The sequence below is a fragment of the Anser brachyrhynchus genome (assembly GCF_964034855.1).
Source record: "Anser brachyrhynchus genome assembly, chromosome: 5".
NCBI lineage: Eukaryota > Metazoa > Chordata > Aves > Anseriformes > Anatidae > Anser > Anser brachyrhynchus.
Genome location: NC_137699.1, coordinates 66,524,682 through 66,543,054, shown reverse-complemented (window position 1 = coordinate 66,543,054; position 18,373 = coordinate 66,524,682). Strand labels below are relative to the sequence as shown.

At 52.2% G+C, this 18,373-nt stretch overlaps 1 protein-coding gene across 5 annotated transcripts; it reads right to left on the bottom strand.

The window, feature by feature from the left end:
- Window position 1: 1 nt before the first annotated feature.
- LOC308195720 (uncharacterized protein) lies at window positions 2–16,566 on the bottom strand (the record flags this gene model as incomplete). Of its 5 annotated transcripts, XM_080593629.1 has the most annotated exons (8): window positions 10,547–10,578; window positions 5,795–5,850; window positions 5,580–5,632; window positions 5,374–5,450; window positions 2,113–2,162; window positions 766–799; window positions 548–695; window positions 2–407 (listed from the first exon to the last, which is right to left on the bottom strand). In XM_080593629.1, the coding sequence occupies exons 1-7, from the start codon at window positions 10,561–10,563 to the stop codon at window positions 569–571; spliced, it is 414 nt and encodes a 137-aa protein (XP_080449755.1). In that variant the 5' UTR covers window positions 10,564–10,578. The 5 variants fall into 5 exon arrangements, with proteins under 5 accessions (XP_080449755.1, XP_080449758.1, XP_080449759.1 ...); XM_080593632.1 differs by lacking the exons at window positions 2,113–2,162; window positions 5,374–5,450; window positions 5,580–5,632; window positions 5,795–5,850; window positions 10,547–10,578 and adding exons at window positions 3,167–3,782; window positions 11,251–11,316; XM_080593633.1 differs by lacking the exons at window positions 2,113–2,162; window positions 5,580–5,632; window positions 5,795–5,850; window positions 10,547–10,578 and adding an exon at window positions 3,167–3,782 and having other exon boundaries at window positions 5,391–5,446.
- Window positions 16,567–18,373: the final 1,807 nt, after the last annotated feature.

The window sequence follows — 18,373 nt, the reverse complement described above, 5'->3', positions numbered from 1 at the left end:
CCTGCAGAAATAAAGTGCCATCGGGCACTGGCACACCAGCCAAACTTCTTCCAGTGAAACACCCACCTCAAAAACAAAACAGTAGTCCACTGACCTGCTCTGCTACTGAAGTCAGATAGACCAACTCCAGACAACTGCCCGCCTTCCCCTGCCAACCACCCCCAAACACACAGTATTTGCCCCTGGACTTAATTCTCAGGGGTCACAATCCATCCTCAAGGTGGACCACAGAGGCCAACTAGGATGTTCCCACTATCTTCTTCGTCCCCGGAAAAGAGGAGTCACCCAGAGGTGGGACCAATAGACTACCAAACCAAAACCAATGCCCTTTTCCCAACTTTTCTCCACTCACCTTCCCGATCCAGGCTTAGCGCTTCCATTTACTGTGCTGAGCCAAGGTCACGTAGCTTAGACCAAGGAGAAAGAACAAACAAAAATGACAATCCACAAAACAGTCTATACCCACTCCTCTTCTTTCTTCCCCTACCCCAACAGCCAAGAAGCCCCAGACCCACGTTCCCCAACCCAGTACCACCGCTTTGCTCACCTAACATCCCAAGGAGATGCATCACGCTCCCAGCTCCTCTTGTGCTCCGAGCATCTCCAGCATTTCAGGAACTGGAACCGCTGACGCCTGGCGCGCCTCAGGAACGTGGCAGGAGATGTACTCTGCTCTTTCAAGGTGCTTCCAAAGCCTGCATAACAGGCAAAGCAGACTAACACAATCCACTGACCAACTCAGGGCCCACACTGCCGTCCACTCACCCTCGTGCCTCATTCAAGTGTCCGGGCCCATGCCCTGGGATACAAGAAACAAAAAGAGAAGGTCATATCCGTGATGGACACACAAACAGTACAGCTCCTTGCAGAGGACTCAAACACAGAGACGAGAGCCGAAAAAAAAAAACACACCCTCAGGTCCACAAATGCCAAAAGGCCATGAATGCACAGCAGCCCCAACAGGGGTAATCACAGACTTCTCCTTTACAGATGAGAACGGTGACCCTGCTCAGTCTCTCCGTAATACTGCACTTATGCGGTCAAGCCCCTTCGGATGCGTACTGAAGCTCCTTGTGAAGCCTCTGGACAGTTATGCAAATGACTTGATATACCTAGAGATTAAAAGATAACTCAAAAAAAAAGGAACCGTACCCCACCATTTCCCAAAAACAAGTTAGCCAGCAACACCTCCTAAGCACGCCTCTATTACGTGAATTCCAAGCACTTAAAAACTAGAAGGCTGCAACATCTGAAGACTCTACAGCCACACAAACCACAGGCAAAAGCTCCAAAACTATAACAAACTGTCCCTAACCCTGAAAAAGACTACCCCTTACAGGCCTACTGCTACTCTTTTCAGATGCATGCTTACACAGGGAACTTCGATGATACTTATCTCCTAAACCCTGCTCCATCACTTTGCCACCAAGGTTATAACTTTGATAATATTTGCCTTAATTCAGCAAAAATCATAAGGGACCCAGAACCAAAAGCAAACACACAAAGTAGCACTGCCATCCTATCCGTAAACATGCTATAACAATTACTCACCTGAAGAAGAGCTGCATGCAATACAGGCACCTATTACTGGATTGGTTTACTCTAACAGATCCTACCAGTTGTTACCTCACAAAGATGGGCGTACCAGTCTCTACTTGGAAACGCATCAGTCCATAGACTCTTAACCACCTAAAGAAACCTCCAACTCACTGAAGGAAAAACAAAGCACTTACCCCAAAGTGCAGCCCAGGCATAATGAGCTCTCTGAAGGGATGCCTGTGACTCAATGACCACTAGGCCCTCCCTGGAACCCAAAGCCAATCACCTGGGAAAGGGGAGGGGCAAAGCACAAGTAGAAAGAGAAGCAGCAGCTGTGGTTTATTTATTTTTGCTTCAGCTTTAAATATTGAAAGCTTTTCTCCTCTACAACTCCTGTCTCAGGAACCAAACAGCATTCCAGTGACCTGCTTTGCTCCTTTTCCAAAGACTATCACAGCCCACCTTGCCTGTGGCACCTGATAAGCAGAAGAGAAAGCAACCACAGCAGCAAAAGCCACGGCACCCTTAGGACAGTTACTCTCATCCCCTCCTTTACCTCAGCTGCTTACCTACCCCACATGGCAGATGCTTCCACCCATTTTCTGAAGCCACCTAGAGCACCTCTAAAAGAGAAACTGGAATTTTACTCTATTTGATATAGTTAAAAAAACTGCAGCGACAACCGCACCCCAAAAATAACAGCTACCTCTGTTCATCACTCACCAGAGTCACTCCAGAGGTAGCTCAGGTCATGACGTCCTGTACTGCACACTGCGTTTCAGCCTGAACAAAGGAAAACACAGTCAGACGATAAACATTCAGCTGACAGCATTAGCACCCATCCCTCAACAACAGAAGTCACCCCATATTTAATGTTTTCGTTTCAAATAGCAGTCCACTTGCCTCTGTACCTGCAAGTTAGATCCAAGCTCGAAAGGAACGGCTACCATCACCCATGCCACCTGGGAACACAGAAGGACAAAATGACCACTGTGCTTGCAAGCCTCCACCTGCCACGCTGCTCCTCTGTCCCAAACAGCCTCACCTCAGACCCTCAGAGGGAAACACCTGAACGTCTTCCCCTGTGGTGGTTTTACAGGGGTAGGCGACCGAGCTCCACCAAAACCGCTCTCTCACTCTCCCTCCTCAGAGAAGGACAAGGAGAAAATACAAGGAAAAAGGGCTCAAGGGTTGAGATAAGGACGAGGAGATTACACAGTAAATATCGTGATAGGCAAAACACACTCAGCATAGAAAGATAGAAAGATTTATTGCTTATTACTACACAATGTAGAGAAGCGAGAAACAAACGAAAGCAACCAAAAGCACCTTCCCCCCCAACCACCCTCTTCCACCTTCTCCCCCCCAGCGGTACAGGTGATCGGTGTTTATGGTCAGTCTATAGCGCTTCTTTGCCGCCACTCCTTCTCGGACGCCCTCATCCCCTGTGCTGTGGGGTTCCTCCCACAGGATGCAGTCCTTGGTCAACTGATCTGGCATGGCCTTCCCACAGGCAGCAGCTCTTCCAGAACTGTTCCAGATGTAGGTCCATACCACGGGGTCCATCCCTCAGGAGCAAACTGCTCCAACCTGGGTCCCCCACGGGCAGCAGCTCCTGCCAGCTCACCTGCTCCTGCGTGGTCCCCTCTCCACGGTCTACAGGTCCGGCCCGGAATCTGCTCCGGCAAGGGTCTTCCGCAGGCCGCAGCCTCCATCAGTGCAGGTCCACCTGCTCCACCGTGGCCTCCTCCACCAGCTGCAGCATGGAACCCTGCTCCACCGTGGTACTCCGTGGGCTGCAGGGGGACAGCCTGCTTCACCATGGTCCTCGCCACAGGCCGCAGGGGACTTCTGCTCCGGCACCTGGAGTACCTCTCCCCCTCCTTCTTCACTGACCTTGGCGCCTGCAAGGCTGTTCCTCACTCCTCTTGCTCTCCCAGCTGCTGCATGGACCAGCGTGGTTTTTTTTTTTTTTTTTTCCTGTCTTAAATATGCTCTCACAGACGCGCAAACAACATCACTTATTGGCTCCGCTCAGCAGCGGGGCCCTTACCTAACATGGGGCAGCTTCTAGATTCTTCGCACAGAAGCCACCCCTAGAGCTCCCTGCTACCAAAACCTTGCCACATAAACCCCCCACGTCCCTTCACTTCGGTTAAGGGACGACCAGGCTGACAACACGCTCGCCTTCCCTCACTGCTCCGTGACACGGGGATTTCCCTGTCCAAGACTGCACCAAGCACCTGCAGAGACGAGAGAAAAGCACACCCTGAGGCACCTCACAGCCACAGCGTACCTGCTGCAATACCTCTCTCTTCCCAGTTGCTTTACTTCAGCTGCTCGTTAGCTCGATCTAAGATAAATGTGCCCGGGCGGCGCCGCGCCAAAATGTGCCCGGGCGGCGCCGCGCCAAAATGTGCCCGGGCGGCGCCGCGCCAAAATGTGCCCGGGCGGCGCCGCGCCAAAATGTGCCCGGGCGGCGCCGCGCCAAAATGTGCCCGGGCGGCGCCGATCACAGACCTACCCTTTACAGATGAAAAAGGTAACTCTGATACAATCCTGCTCAGTCTCTTGGTAATACTGCGCCTACGTGGTCAAGCCTCTTGTAGTGTGTAATCAAGCTCTTTTTAGTCCTCTGGAGAGTTACACAAGTGCCTTCATACGTCTAGAGATTCAAATATAACCCAAAAACACAAGTGGATCCCACCATCCCAAAAACAAGTGAGCCAGCAGCCTCTGCTAAATATCCCTCTAGTAAGTGATTTCCAAGCACTTAAAATCTAGAAATCCATAGACTCCAACCTGCCCAAAGAACCCTGCAACTGACTGAAGGAAAAACAAAGCACTTACCCTAAAGAGCAGCCCAGGCACAATGAACTCCCTAATGGCATACCTGGGGCTCATATACCATTTGGCCCCGCCCAGCACCCAAACCCAATCACCTGGGAAAGGGGAGGGGCAAAGCACAAGAAAGTAAAAAGAGCACAAGCAGCAGCAGCTGTGTTTTTTTTTAAATCTGGTTTAGCTCAACAGCATGCAGACTGCAGACAAGAGAACTGGGGTGATTCTAGAAGCAACAATCCCCATGCTTTTGCTGCAGCTTTGAATATTGAAAGGACAATATGACCAAGCAAGTAACTGAAATTTTTTCACCTAGAATTAGCTCAAACCTTTATTTATATAGAAAGAAAAATCTGGGAGCATAACAGATTACATGCCAAAAAAAAAAAAATCAATTCCATGTAATAACATCACTCGCAGGAAAAATCACGTACTTGAGTAGGCTATCTGAAAACCAAAAGGCTATGCTGATGGGTCAAAACACACTACAGGACAATGGAGCCTGGCCCTCTGCTGCACCAGCTTAAATCCTATCCCTACACTCACCAAGGTGCAACCCCAACCCAAACACAGACACACCATTTCAGGCTATACGGGATGGGGCTTCAGGCACCGCTTCACCTACTGAAGAAGACCACCATCAGGAGCTGCCACGCCAGACCACCTTTTTCCTCTGAAACACCTTTCTCAGGAACCAAACAGCATTCCAGTGACCTGCTTCGCTCCTATTCTAAAGACTATCACAGCCCACCTTGCCTGTGGCACCTGATAAGCACAAGAGAAAGCAACCACAGCAATAAAAGACACTGCACCCTCAGGACAGTTACTCTCATCCCCTCCTTTACCTCAGCCGCTTACCTACCCCACACGGCAGATGCTTCCACCCGTTCTCTGAAGCTACCTACAGCACCTCTAAAAGAGAAACTGGAATTTACTCTATTTGATGTAGTAAAATAAGTGCAGCGACAACCGCACCCCAAAAATAACACCTACCTCTGTTCATCACTCACCAGAGTCACTCCAGAGGTAGCTCGGGTCGTGACGTCCTGTACTGCACACTGCATTTCAGCCTGAACAAAGGAAAACACAGTCAGAAGACAAACATTCAGCTGACAGCATTAGCACCCATCCCTCAACAACAGAAGTCACCCCATATTTAATGTTTTCGTTTCAAAACAGCAGTCCACTTGCCTCTGTACCTGCAAGTTAGATCCAAGCTCGAAAGGAACGGCCACCATCACCCATGTGCCACCTGGGAACACAGAAGGACAAAATGATCGCTCTGCTTGCAAGCCTCCACCTGCCACGCTGCTCCTCTGTCCCAAACAGCCTCACCTCAGACCCTCAGAGGGAAACACCTGAATGTCTTCCCTTCGCTTCAGATAAGGGATGACCAGGCTGATAGAACTCTCACCTTCCCTCATTGTTCTGAGACACGGGCATTTCCCTGTCCAAGACTTCACAAAGCCCCTGCAGAGACAAGAGAAAAGCACACCCTGAGGCACCTCACAGCCACAGCGTACCTGCTGCAATACCTATCTCTTCCCAGATCCTTTGCTTCAGCTGCTCACCAGCTCAAACTGAGATTCTTCGCTCACAGCGCCGCGGCAAACTCTGCCCGGGCCACACAACACACACTGCACAAGCTACATTGTTTAAGACACACGAGCTGGAACGTTCCTGCCCAACAATCAGTGGCATCGCACAGGAAGGATGCCGCACGCTCCTAGAAACCAAACCTACCAGTCCTGAACAGCTCCCCTGCCAGACAATTCCCCACCTCCTCCTGCCAACCATGCTCAGCACACGCACTACTTGGCCGTAAAAAAAAAAAAATAAGAACATACACACACAAAAAAAACTACTGAGCTCCACAAATGCCAAAAAGCCATGCACACACAGCAGCCCCTGCAGGGGTAATCACAGACCTAGCCTTTACAGATGAAAAAGGTAACTCTGATACAACCCTGCTCAGTCTCTTGGTAATACTGCGCCTACGTGGTCAAGCCTCTTGCAGTGTGTAATCAAGCTCTTTTTAGTCCTCTGGAGAGTTACACAAGTGTGTAGAGATTCAAATATAACCCAAAAACACAAGTGGATCCCACCATCCCAAAAACAAGTGAGCCAGCAACCTCTGCTAAATATCCCTCTAGTAAGTGATTTCCAAGCACTTAAAATCTAGAAATCCATGGACTCCAACCTGCCCAAAGAACCCTGCAACTGACTGAAGGAAAAACAAAGCACTTACCCCAAAGAGCAGCCCAGGCACAATGAACTCCCTAATGGCATACCTGGGGCTCATATACCATTTGGCCCCGCCCAGCACCCAAACCCAATCACCTGGGAAAGGGGAGGGGCAAAGCACAAGAAAGTAGAAAGAGCACAAGCAGCAGCAGCTGTGGGGTTTTTTTGTTTTTTTTTTTTTTTTGTTTTTGTTTTTTTTTTTTAAATCTGGTTTAGCTCAATAGCATGCAGACTGCAGACAAGAGAACTGGGGTGTTTCTAGAAGCAACAATCCCCATGCTTTTGCTGCAGCTTTGAATATTGAAAGGACAATATGACCAAGCAAGTAACTGAATTTTTTTCTGCTGGAATTAGCTCAAACCTTTCTTTATATAGAAAGAAAAATCTGGGAGCATAACAGATTACATGCCAAAAAAAAAGAAATCAATTCCATGTAATAACATCACTTGCAGGAAAAATCACGTACTTGAGTAGGCTATCTGAAAACCAAAAGGCTATGCTGATGGGTCAAAACACACTACAGGACAATGGAGCCTGGCCCTCTGCTGCACCAACTTAAAACTCATCCCTACACTCACCAAGGTGCAACCCCAGCCCAAACACAGACACACCATTTCAGCCTCAACACAGTTTTGGAAACTGCTGGAAAGCAGGCTTCATCCTCAGGCTCCACGGCATGGGGCTTCAGGCACCGCTTCACCTACTGAAGAAGACCACCATCAGGAGCTGCCACGCCAGACCACCTTTTTCCTCTGCAACACCTTTCTCAGGAACCAAACAGCATTCCAGTGACCTGCTTTGCTCCTTTTCCAAAGACTATCACAGCCCACCTTGCCTGGGGCACCTGATAAGCAGAAGAGAAAGCAACCACAGCAGTAAAAGCCACTGCACCCTCAGGACAGTTACTCTCATCCCCTCCTTTACCTCAGCCGCTTACCTACCCCACATGGCAGATGCTTCCACCCGTTCTCTGAAGCCACCTAGAGCACCTCTAAAAGAGAAACTGGAATTTTACTCTATTTGATGTAGTTAAAAAAACTGCAGCGACAACCGCACCCCAAAAATAACAGCTACCTCTGTTCATCACTCACCAGAGTCACTCCAGAGGTAGCTCGGGTCGTGACGTCCTGTACTGCACACTGCGTTTCAGCCTGAACAAAGGAAAACACAGTCAGACGATAAACATTCAGCTGACAGCATTAGCACCCATCCCTCAACAACAGAAGTCACCCCATATTTAATGTTTTCATTTCAAAACAGCAGTCCACTTGCCTCTGTACCTGCAAGTTAGATCCAAGCTCGAAAGGAACGGCCACCATCACCCATGCCACCTGGGAACACAGAAGGACAAAATGACCACTGTGCTTACAAGCCTCCACCTGCCACAGTGCTCCTCTGTCCCAAACAGCCTCACCTCAGACCCTCAGAGGGAAACACCTGAATGTCTTCCCTTTGCTTCAGATCAGGGATCACCAGGCTGATAGAACTCTCACCTTCCCTCATTGTTCTGTGACATGGGCATTTCCCTGTCCAAGACTGCATGAAGCCCCTGCAGAGACGAGAGAAAAGCACACCCTGAGGCACCTCACAGCCACAGCGTACCTGCTGCAATACCTCTCTCTTCCCAGCTCCTTTACTTCAGCTGCTCACCAGCTCGAACTGAGATTCTTCGCTCACAGCACCGCGGCAAACTCTGCCCAGGCCACACAACACACACTGCACAAGCTACATTGTTTAAGACACACGAGCTGGAACATTCCTGCCCAACAATCAGCGGCATCGCACAGGAAGGATGCCGCACGCTCCTAGAAACCAAACCTACCAGTCCTGAACAGCTCCCCTGCCAGACAATTCCCCACCTCCTCCTGCCAACCACGCTCAGCACACACACTACTTGGCCTTAAAAAAAAAAAAAGTAATAACATACACACACAAAAAAAACAACTGACCTCCACAAATGCCAAAAAGCCATGCACACACAGCAGCCCCTGCAGGGGTAATCACAGACCTAGCCTTTACAGATGAAAAAGGTAACTCTGATACAACCCTGCTCAGTCTCTTGGTAATACTGCGCCTACGTGGTCAAGCCTCTTGCAGTGTGTAATCAAGCTCTTTTTAGTCCTCTGGAGAGTTACACAAGTGCCTTCATACGTCTAGAGATTCAAATATAACCCAAAAACACAAGTGGATCCCACCATCCCAAAAACAAGTGAGCCAGCAACCTCTGCTAAATATCCCTCTAGTAAGTGATTTCCAAGCACTTAAAATCTAGAAATCCATGGACTCCAACCTGCCCAAAGAACCCTGCAACTGACTGAAGGAAAAACAAAGCACTTACCCTAAAGAGCAGCCCAGGCACAATGAACTCCCTAATGGCATACCTGGGGCTCATATACCATTTGGCCCCGCCCAGCACCCAAACCCAATCACCTGGGAAAGGGGAGGGGCAAAGCACAAGAAAGTAAAAAGAGCACAAGCAGCAGCAGCTGTGTTTTTTTTTTAAATCTGGTTTAGCTCAACAGCATGCAGACTGCAGACAAGAGAACTGGGGTGATTCTAGAAGCAACAATCCCCATGCTTTTGCTGCAGCTTTGAATATTGAAAGGACAATACGACCAATCAACTGATTTTTTTTCAGCTGGAATTAGCTCAAACCTTTCTTTACATAGAAAGAAAAATCTAGGAGCATAACAGATCACTCATCAAAAAAAAAACCCACCAATTCCATGTAATAACATCACTCGCAGAAAAATTCACGTACTTGAGTAGGCTATCTGAAAACCAAAAGGCTATGCTGATGGGTCAAAACACACTACAGGACAATGGAGCCTGGCCCTCTGCTGCACCAGCTTAAATCCTATCCCTACACTCAGCAAGGTGCAACCCCAGCCCAAACACAGACACACCATTTCAGCCTCAACACAGTTTTGGAAACTGCTGGAAAGCAGGCTTCAACCTCAGCGAGGCGTGCTCAGGCTACACAGGATGGGGCTTCAGGCACCGCTTCACCTACTGAAGAAGACCACCATCAGGAGCTGCCACGCCAGACCACCTTTTTCCTCTGCAACACCTTTCTCAGGAACCAAACAGCATTCCAGTGACCTGCTTTGCTCCTTTTCCAAAGACTATCACAGCCCACCTTGCCTGTGGCACCTGATAAGCAGAAGAGAAAGCAACCACAGCAGCACAAGCCACAGCACCCTCAGGACAGTTACTCTCATCCCCTCCTTTACCTCAGCCGCTTACCTACCCCACATGGCAGATGCTTCCACCCGTTCTCTGAAGCCACCTAGAGCACCTCCAAAAGAGAAACTGGAATTTTACTCTAATTGATGTAGTACACTAACTGCAGTGATGGGCACGAAAATGTGCCCAGATGGCAGCAATCACAGACTTACCCTTTACAGATGAAAAAGGGGACCCTGCTCAGTCTCTTGGTAATACTACCGTGCTTATGCGGTCGAGGAACCGTACCCCACCATTTCTTAAAAACGAGTTAGCCGACAACACCTCCTAAGCACGCCTCTATTACCTGAATTCCAAGCACTGAAAATCTAGAAGGCTGCAACGTCTAAAGACTCTACAGCCACACAAACCACAGGCAAAAGCTCCAAAACTATAACGAACTGTCCCTAACCCTGAAAAAGACTACCCCTTACAGGCCTACTGCTGCTCTTTTCAGACACATGCTTACACAGGGAGCTTCGATGATACTTATCTCCTAAACCCTGCTCCATCACTTTGCCACCAAGGTTGTAACTTTGATAATATTTGACGTATAATATTTGACATACAGCATACAGGCAAAGACTCAAGTAAGCCCCGCAATTCGGCAAAAATCATAAGGGACCCAAAACCACAAAGTAAACACACAAAGTAGCACTGCCATCCTATCCGTAAACATGCTATAACAATTACTCACCTGAAGAAGAGCTGCATGCAATACAGGCACCTATTACTAGATTGGTTTACTCTAACAGATCCTACCAGTTGTTACCTCACAAAGATGGGCGTACCAGTCTCTACTTGGAAACGCATCAGTCCATAGACTCTTAACCACCTAAAGAAACCTCCAACTCACTGAAGGAAAAACAAAGCATCTACTCTAAAGTGCAGCCCAAGCAGAATGAGCTCTCTGATGGGATGCCTGTGACTCAATGACCACTAGGCCCTCCCTGGAACCCAAAGCCAATCACCTGGGAAAGGGGAGGGGCAAAACACAAGAAAGGAGAAAGAGGAGAAGCAGCAGCTGTAGTTTATTTTTTTTTTTGCTTCAGCTTTGATTATTGAAAGCTTTTCTCCTCTACAACTCCTGTCTCAGGAACCAAACAGCATTCCAGTGACCTGCTTTGCTCCTTTTCCAAAGACTATCACAGCCCACCTTGCCTGTGGCACCTGATAAGCAGAAGAGAAAGCAACCACAGCAGCAAAAGCCACGGCACCCTTAGGACAGTTACTCTCATCCCCTCCTTTACCTCAGCTGCTTACCTACCCCACATGGCAGATGCTTCCACCCATTTTCTGAAGCCACCTAGAGCACCTCTAAAAGAGAAACTGGAATTTTACTCTATTTGATGTAGTTAAAAAAAACTGCAGCGACAACCACAACCCAAAAATAACAGCTACCTCTGTTCGTCACTCACCAGAGTCACTCCAGAGGTAGCTCGGGTCGTGACGTCCTGTACTGCACACTGCGTTTCAGCCTGAACAAAGGAAAACACAGTCAGAAGATAAACATTCAGCTGACAGCATTAGCACCCATCCCTCAACAACAGAAGTCACCCCATATTTAATGTTTTCATTTCAAAACAGCAGTCCACTTGCCTCTGTACCTGCAAGTTAGATCCAAGCTCGAAAGGAATGGCCACCATCACCCATGTGCCACCTGGGAACACAGAAGGACAAAATGACCGCTGTGCTTGCAAGCGACCACCTGCCACACTGCTCCTCTGTCCCAGCCAGCCTCACCTCAGACCCTCAGAGGGAAACACCTGAACGTCTTCCCCTGTGGTGGTTTTACAGGGGTAGGCGACCGAGCTCCACCAAAACCGCTCTCTCACTCTCCCTCCTCAGAGAAGGACAAGGAGAAAATACAAGGAAAAAGGGCTCAAGGGTTGAGATAAGGACGAGGAGATTACACAGTAAATATCGTGATAGGCAAAACACACTCAGCATAGAAAGATAGAAAGATTTATTGCTTATTACTACACAATGTAGAGAAGCGAGAAACAAACGAAAGCAACCAAAAGCACCTTCCCCCCCAACCACCCTCTTCCACCTTCTCCCCCCCAGCGGTACAGGTGATCGGTGTTTATGGTCAGTCTATAGCGCTTCTTTGCCGCCACTCCTTCTCGGACGCCCTCATCCCCTGTGCTGTGGGGTTCCTCCCACAGGATGCAGTCCTTGGTCAACTGATCTGGCATGGCCTTCCCACAGGCAGCAGCTCTTCCAGAACTGTTCCAGATGTAGGTCCATACCACGGGGTCCATCCCTCAGGAGCAAACTGCTCCAACCTGGGTCCCCCACGGGCAGCAGCTCCTGCCAGCTCACCTGCTCCTGCGTGGTCCCCTCTCCACGGTCTACAGGTCCGGCCCGGAATCTGCTCCGGCAAGGGTCTTCCACAGGCCGCAGCCTCCATCAGTGCAGGTCCACCTGCTCCACCGTGGCCTCCTCCACCAGCTGCAGCATGGAACCCTGCTCCACCGTGGTACTCCGTGGGCTGCAGGGGGACAGCCTGCTTCACCATGGTCCTCGCCACAGGCCGCAGGGGACTTCTGCTCCGGCACCTGGAGTACCTCTCCCCCTCCTTCTTCACTGACCTTGGCGCCTGCAAGGCTGTTCCTCACTCCTCTTGCTCTCCCAGCTGCTGCATGGACCAGCGTGGTTTTTTTTTTTTTTTTTTCCTGTCTTAAATATGCTCTCACAGACGCGCAAACAACATCACTTATTGGCTCCGCTCAGCAGCGGGGCCCTTACCTAACATGGGGCAGCTTCTAGATTCTTCGCACAGAAGCCACCCCTAGAGCTCCCTGCTACCAAAACCTTGCCACATAAACCCCCCACGTCCCTTCACTTCGGTTAAGGGACGACCAGGCTGACAACACGCTCGCCTTCCCTCACTGCTCCGTGACACGGGGATTTCCCTGTCCAAGACTGCACCAAGCACCTGCAGAGACGAGAGAAAAGCACACCCTGAGGCACCTCACAGCCACAGCGTACCTGCTGCAATACCTCTCTCTTCCCAGTTGCTTTACTTCAGCTGCTCGTTAGCTCGATCTAAGATAAATGTGCCCGGGCGGCGCCGCGCCAAAATGTGCCCGGGCGGCGCCGCGCCAAAATGTGCCCGGGCGGCGCCGCGCCAAAATGTGCCCGGGCGGCGCCGCGCCAAAATGTGCCCGGGCGGCGCCGCGCCAAAATGTGCCCGGGCGGCGCCGCGCCAAAATGTGCCCGGGCGGCGCCGCGCCAAAATGTGCCCGGGCGGCGCCGCGCCAAAATGTGCCCGGGCGGCGCCGCGCCAAAATGTGCCCGGGCGGCGCCGCGCCAAAATGTGCCCGGGCGGCGCCGCGCCAAAATGTGCCCGGGCGGCGCCGCGCCAAAATGTGCCCGGGCGGCGCCGCGCCAAAATGTGCCCGGGCGGCGCCGCGCCAAAATGTGCCCGGGCGGCGCCGCGCCAAAATGTGCCCGGGCGGCGCCGCGCCAAAATGTGCCCGGGCGGCGCCGCGCCAAAATGTGCCCGGGCGGCGCCGCGCCAAAATGTGCCCGGGCGGCGCCGCGCCAAAATGTGCCCGGGCGGCGCCGCGCCAAAATGTGCCCGGGCGGCGCCGCGCCAAAATGTGCCCGGGCGGCGCCGCGCCAAAATGTGCCCGGGCGGCGCCGCGCCAAAATGTGCCCGGGCGGCGCCGCGCCAAAATGTGCCCGGGCGGCGCCGCGCCAAAATGTGCCCGGGCGGCGCCGCGCCAAAATGTGCCCGGGCGGCGCCGCGCCAAAATGTGCCCGGGCGGCGCCGCGCCAAAATGTGCCCGGGCGGCGCCGCGCCAAAATGTGCCCGGGCGGCGCCGCGCCAAAATGTGCCCGGGCGGCGCCGCGCCAAAATGTGCCCGGGCGGCGCCGCGCCAAAATGTGCCCGGGCGGCGCCGCGCCAAAATGTGCCCGGGCGGCGCCGCGCCAAAATGTGCCCGGGCGGCGCCGCGCCAAAATGTGCCCGGGCGGCGCCGCGCCAAAATGTGCCCGGGCGGCGCCGCGCCAAAATGTGCCCGGGCGGCGCCGCGCCAAAATGTGCCCGGGCGGCGCCGCGCCAAAATGTGCCCGGGCGGCGCCGCGCCAAAATGTGCCCGGGCGGCGCCGCGCCAAAATGTGCCCGGGCGGCGCCGCGCCAAAATGTGCCCGGGCGGCGCCGCGCCAAAATGTGCCCGGGCGGCGCCGCGCCAAAATGTGCCCGGGCGGCGCCGCGCCAAAATGTGCCCGGGCGGCGCCGCGCCAAAATGTGCCCGGGCGGCGCCGCGCCAAAATGTGCCCGGGCGGCGCCGCGCCAAAATGTGCCCGGGCGGCGCCGCGCCAAAATGTGCCCGGGCGGCGCCGCGCCAAAATGTGCCCGGGCGGCGCCGCGCCAAAATGTGCCCGGGCGGCGCCGCGCCAAAATGTGCCCGGGCGGCGCCGCGCCAAAATGTGCCCGGGCGGCGCCGCGCCAAAATGTGCCCGGGCGGCGCCGCGCCAAAATGTGCCCGGGCGGCGCCGCGCCAAAATGTGCCCGGGCGGCGCCGCGCCAAAATGTGCCCGGGCGGCGCCGCGCCAAAATGTGCCCGGGCGGCGCCGCGCCAAAATGTGCCCGGGCGGCGCCGCGCCAAAATGTGCCCGGGCGGCGCCGCGCCAAAATGTGCCCGGGCGGCGCCGCGCCAAAATGTGCCCGGGCGGCGCCGCGCCAAAATGTGCCCGGGCGGCGCCGCGCCAAAATGTGCCCGGGCGGCGCCGCGCCAAAATGTGCCCGGGCGGCGCCGCGCCAAAATGTGCCCGGGCGGCGCCGCGCCAAAATGTGCCCGGGCGGCGCCGCGCCAAAATGTGCCCGGGCGGCGCCGCGCCAAAATGTGCCCGGGCGGCGCCGCGCCAAAATGTGCCCGGGCGGCGCCGCGCCAAAATGTGCCCGGGCGGCGCCGCGCCAAAATGTGCCCGGGCGGCGCCGCGCCAAAATGTGCCCGGGCGGCGCCGCGCCAAAATGTGCCCGGGCGGCGCCGCGCCAAAATGTGCCCGGGCGGCGCCGCGCCAAAATGTGCCCGGGCGGCGCCGCGCCAAAATGTGCCCGGGCGGCGCCGCGCCAAAATGTGCCCGGGCGGCGCCGCGCCAAAATGTGCCCGGGCGGCGCCGCGCCAAAATGTGCCCGGGCGGCGCCGCGCCAAAATGTGCCCGGGCGGCGCCGCGCCAAAATGTGCCCGGGCGGCGCCGCGCCAAAATGTGCCCGGGCGGCGCCGCGCCAAAATGTGCCCGGGCGGCGCCGCGCCAAAATGTGCCCGGGCGGCGCCGATCACAGACCTACCCTTTACAGATGAAAAAGGTAACTCTGATACAACCCTGCTCAGTCTCTTGGTAATACTGCGCCTACGTGGTCAAGCCTCTTGTAGTGTGTAATCAAGCTCTTTTTAGTCCTCTGGAGAGTTACACAAGTGCCTTCATACGTCTAGAGATTCAAATATGACCCAAAAACACAAGTGGATCCCACCACCCCAAAAACAAGTGAGCCAGCAGCCTCTGCTAAATATCCCTCTAGTAAGTGATTTCCAAGCACTTAAAATCTAAAAATCCATAGATTCCAACCTGCCCAAAGAACCCTGCAACTGACTGAAGGAAAAACAAAGCACTTACCCCAAAGAGCAGCCCAGGCACAATGAACTCCCTAATGGCATACCTGGGGCTCATATACCATTTGGCCCCGCCCAGCACCCAAACCCAATCACCTGGGAAAGGGGAGGTGGTAAAGCACAAGAAAGTAAAAAGAGCACAAGCAGCACAGCAGCTGTGGGGTTTTTTTTTGGTGTTTTTTTTTAGTTTTGTATTTTGTTTGTTTCTTTTTTGTTTTTCTTTTTTTTTTCTTTAATCTGGTTTAGCTCAATAGCATGCAGACTGCAGACAAGAGAACTGGGGTGATTCTAGAAGCAACAATCCCCATGCTTTTGCTGCAGCTTTGAATATTGAAAGGACAATATGACCAAGCAAGTAACTGAAATTTTTTCACCTAGAATTAGCTCAAACCTTTATTTATATAGAAAGAAAAATCTGGGAGCATAACAGATTACATGCCAAAAAAAAAAAATCAATTCCATGTAATAACATCACTCGCAGGAAAAATCACGTACTTGAGTAGGCTATCTGAAAACCAAAAGGCTATGCTGATGGGTCAAAACACACTACAGGACAATGGAGCCTGGCCCTCTGCTGCACCAGCTTAAATCCTATCCCTACACTCACCAAGGTGCAACCCCAACCCAAACACAGACACACCATTTCAGGCTATACGGGATGGGGCTTCAGGCACCGCTTCACCTACTGAAGAAGACCACCATCAGGAGCTGCCACGCCAGACCACCTTTTTCCTCTGAAACACCTTTCTCAGGAACCAAACAGCATTCCAGTGACCTGCTTCGCTCCTATTCTAAAGACTATCACAGCCCACCTTGCCTGTGGCACCTGATAAGCACAAGAGAAAGCAACCACAGCAATAAAAGACACTGCACCCTCAGGACAGTTACTCTCATCCCCTCCTTTACCTCAGCCGCTTACCTACCCCACACGGCAGATGCTTCCACCCGTTCTCTGAAGCTACCTACAGCACCTCTAAAAGAGAAACTGGAATTTTACTCTATTTGATATAGTTAAAAAAAACTGCAGCGACAACCGCACCCCAAAAATAACAGCTACCTCTGTTCATCACTCACCAGAGTCACTCCAGAAGTAGCTCGGGTCGTGACGTCCTGTACTGCACACTGCGTTTCAGCCTGAACAAAGGAAAACACAGTCAGACGATAAACATTCAGCTGACAGCATTAGCACCCATCCCTCAACAACAGAAGTCACCCCACATTTAATGTTTTCGTTTCAAAACAGCAGTCCACTTGCCTCTGTACCTGCAAGTTAGATCCAAGCTCGAAAGGAACGGCCACCATCACCCATGCCACCTGGGAACACAGAAGGACAAAATGACCGCTGTGCTTGCAAGCCTCCACCTGCCACGCTGCTCCTCTGTCCCAAACAGCCTCACCTCAGACCCTCAGAGGGAAACACCTGAATGTCTTCCCTTCGCGTCAGATCAGGGATCACCAGGCTGATAAAACTCTCACCTTCCCTCATTGTTCTGTGACACGGGCATTTCCCCGTCCAAGACTTCATGAAGCCCCTGCAGAGACAAGAGAAAAGCACACCCTGAGGCACCTCACAGCCACAGCGTACCTGCTGCAATACCTCTCTCTTCCCAGCTCCTTTGCTTCAGCTGCTCACCAGCTCGAACTGAGATTCTTCGCTCACAGCGCCGCGGCAAACTCTGCCCGGGCCACACAACACACACTGCACAAGCTACATTGTTTAAGACACACGAGCTGGAACGTTCCTGCCCAACAATCAGCGGCATCGCACAGGAAGGATGCCGCACGCTCCTAGAAACCAAACCTACCAGTCCTGAACAGCTCCCCTGCCAGACAATTCCTCACCTCCTCCTGCCAACCACGCTCAGCACACACACTATTTGGCTCTCAAAAGAAAAAAAAAAAGAACATACACACACAAAAAAAACAACTGAGCTCCACAAATGCCAAAAAGCCATGAACACACAGCAGCCCCAGCAGGGGTATTCACAGACTTACCCTTTATAGATGAAAAAGGTAACTCTGATACGACCCTGCTCAGTCTCTTGGTAATACTGCGCCTACGTGGTCAAGCCTCTTGCAGTGTGTAATCAAGCTCTTTTTAGTCCTCTGGAGAGTTACACAAGTGCCTTCATACGTCTAGAGATTCAAATATAACCCAAAAACACAAGTGGATCCCACCATCCCAAAAACAAGTGAGCCAGCAGCCTCTGCTAAATATCCCTCTAGTAAGTGATTTCCAAGCACTTAAAATCTAGAAATCCATAGACTCCAACCTGCCCAAAGAACCCTGCAACTGACTGAAGGAAAAACAAAGCACTTACCCCAAAGAGCAGCCCAGGCACAATGAACTCCCTAATGGCATACCTGGGGCTCATATACCATTTGGCCCTGCCCAGCACCCAAACCCAATCACCTGGGAAAGGGGAGGGGCAAAGCACAAGAAAGTAGAAAGAGCACAAGCAGCAGCAGCTGTGGTGGTTTCTTTCTTGTTTCTGTTTACTGTGTTGTTGTTTTTTTTTTAAATCTGGTTTAGCTCAACAGCATGCAGACTGCAGACAAGACAACTGGGGTGTTTCTAGAAGCAACAATACCCATGCTTTTGCTGCAGCTTTGAATATTGAAAGGACAATATGACCAAGCAAGTAACTGAAGTTTTTTTCAACTGCAAGCAGCTTAAACCGTTGTTTTTATACAGGAAGAAAAATCTAGGAGCATAACGGATTACACACCAGAAAAAAAGATCAATTCCATGTAATAACATCACTCGCAGCATAAATCACGTACTTGAGTAGGCTATCTGAAAACCAAAAGGCTATGCTGATAGGTCAAAACACACTACAGGACAATGGAGCCTGGCCCTCTGCTGCACCAGCTTAAATCCTATCCCTACACTCACCAAG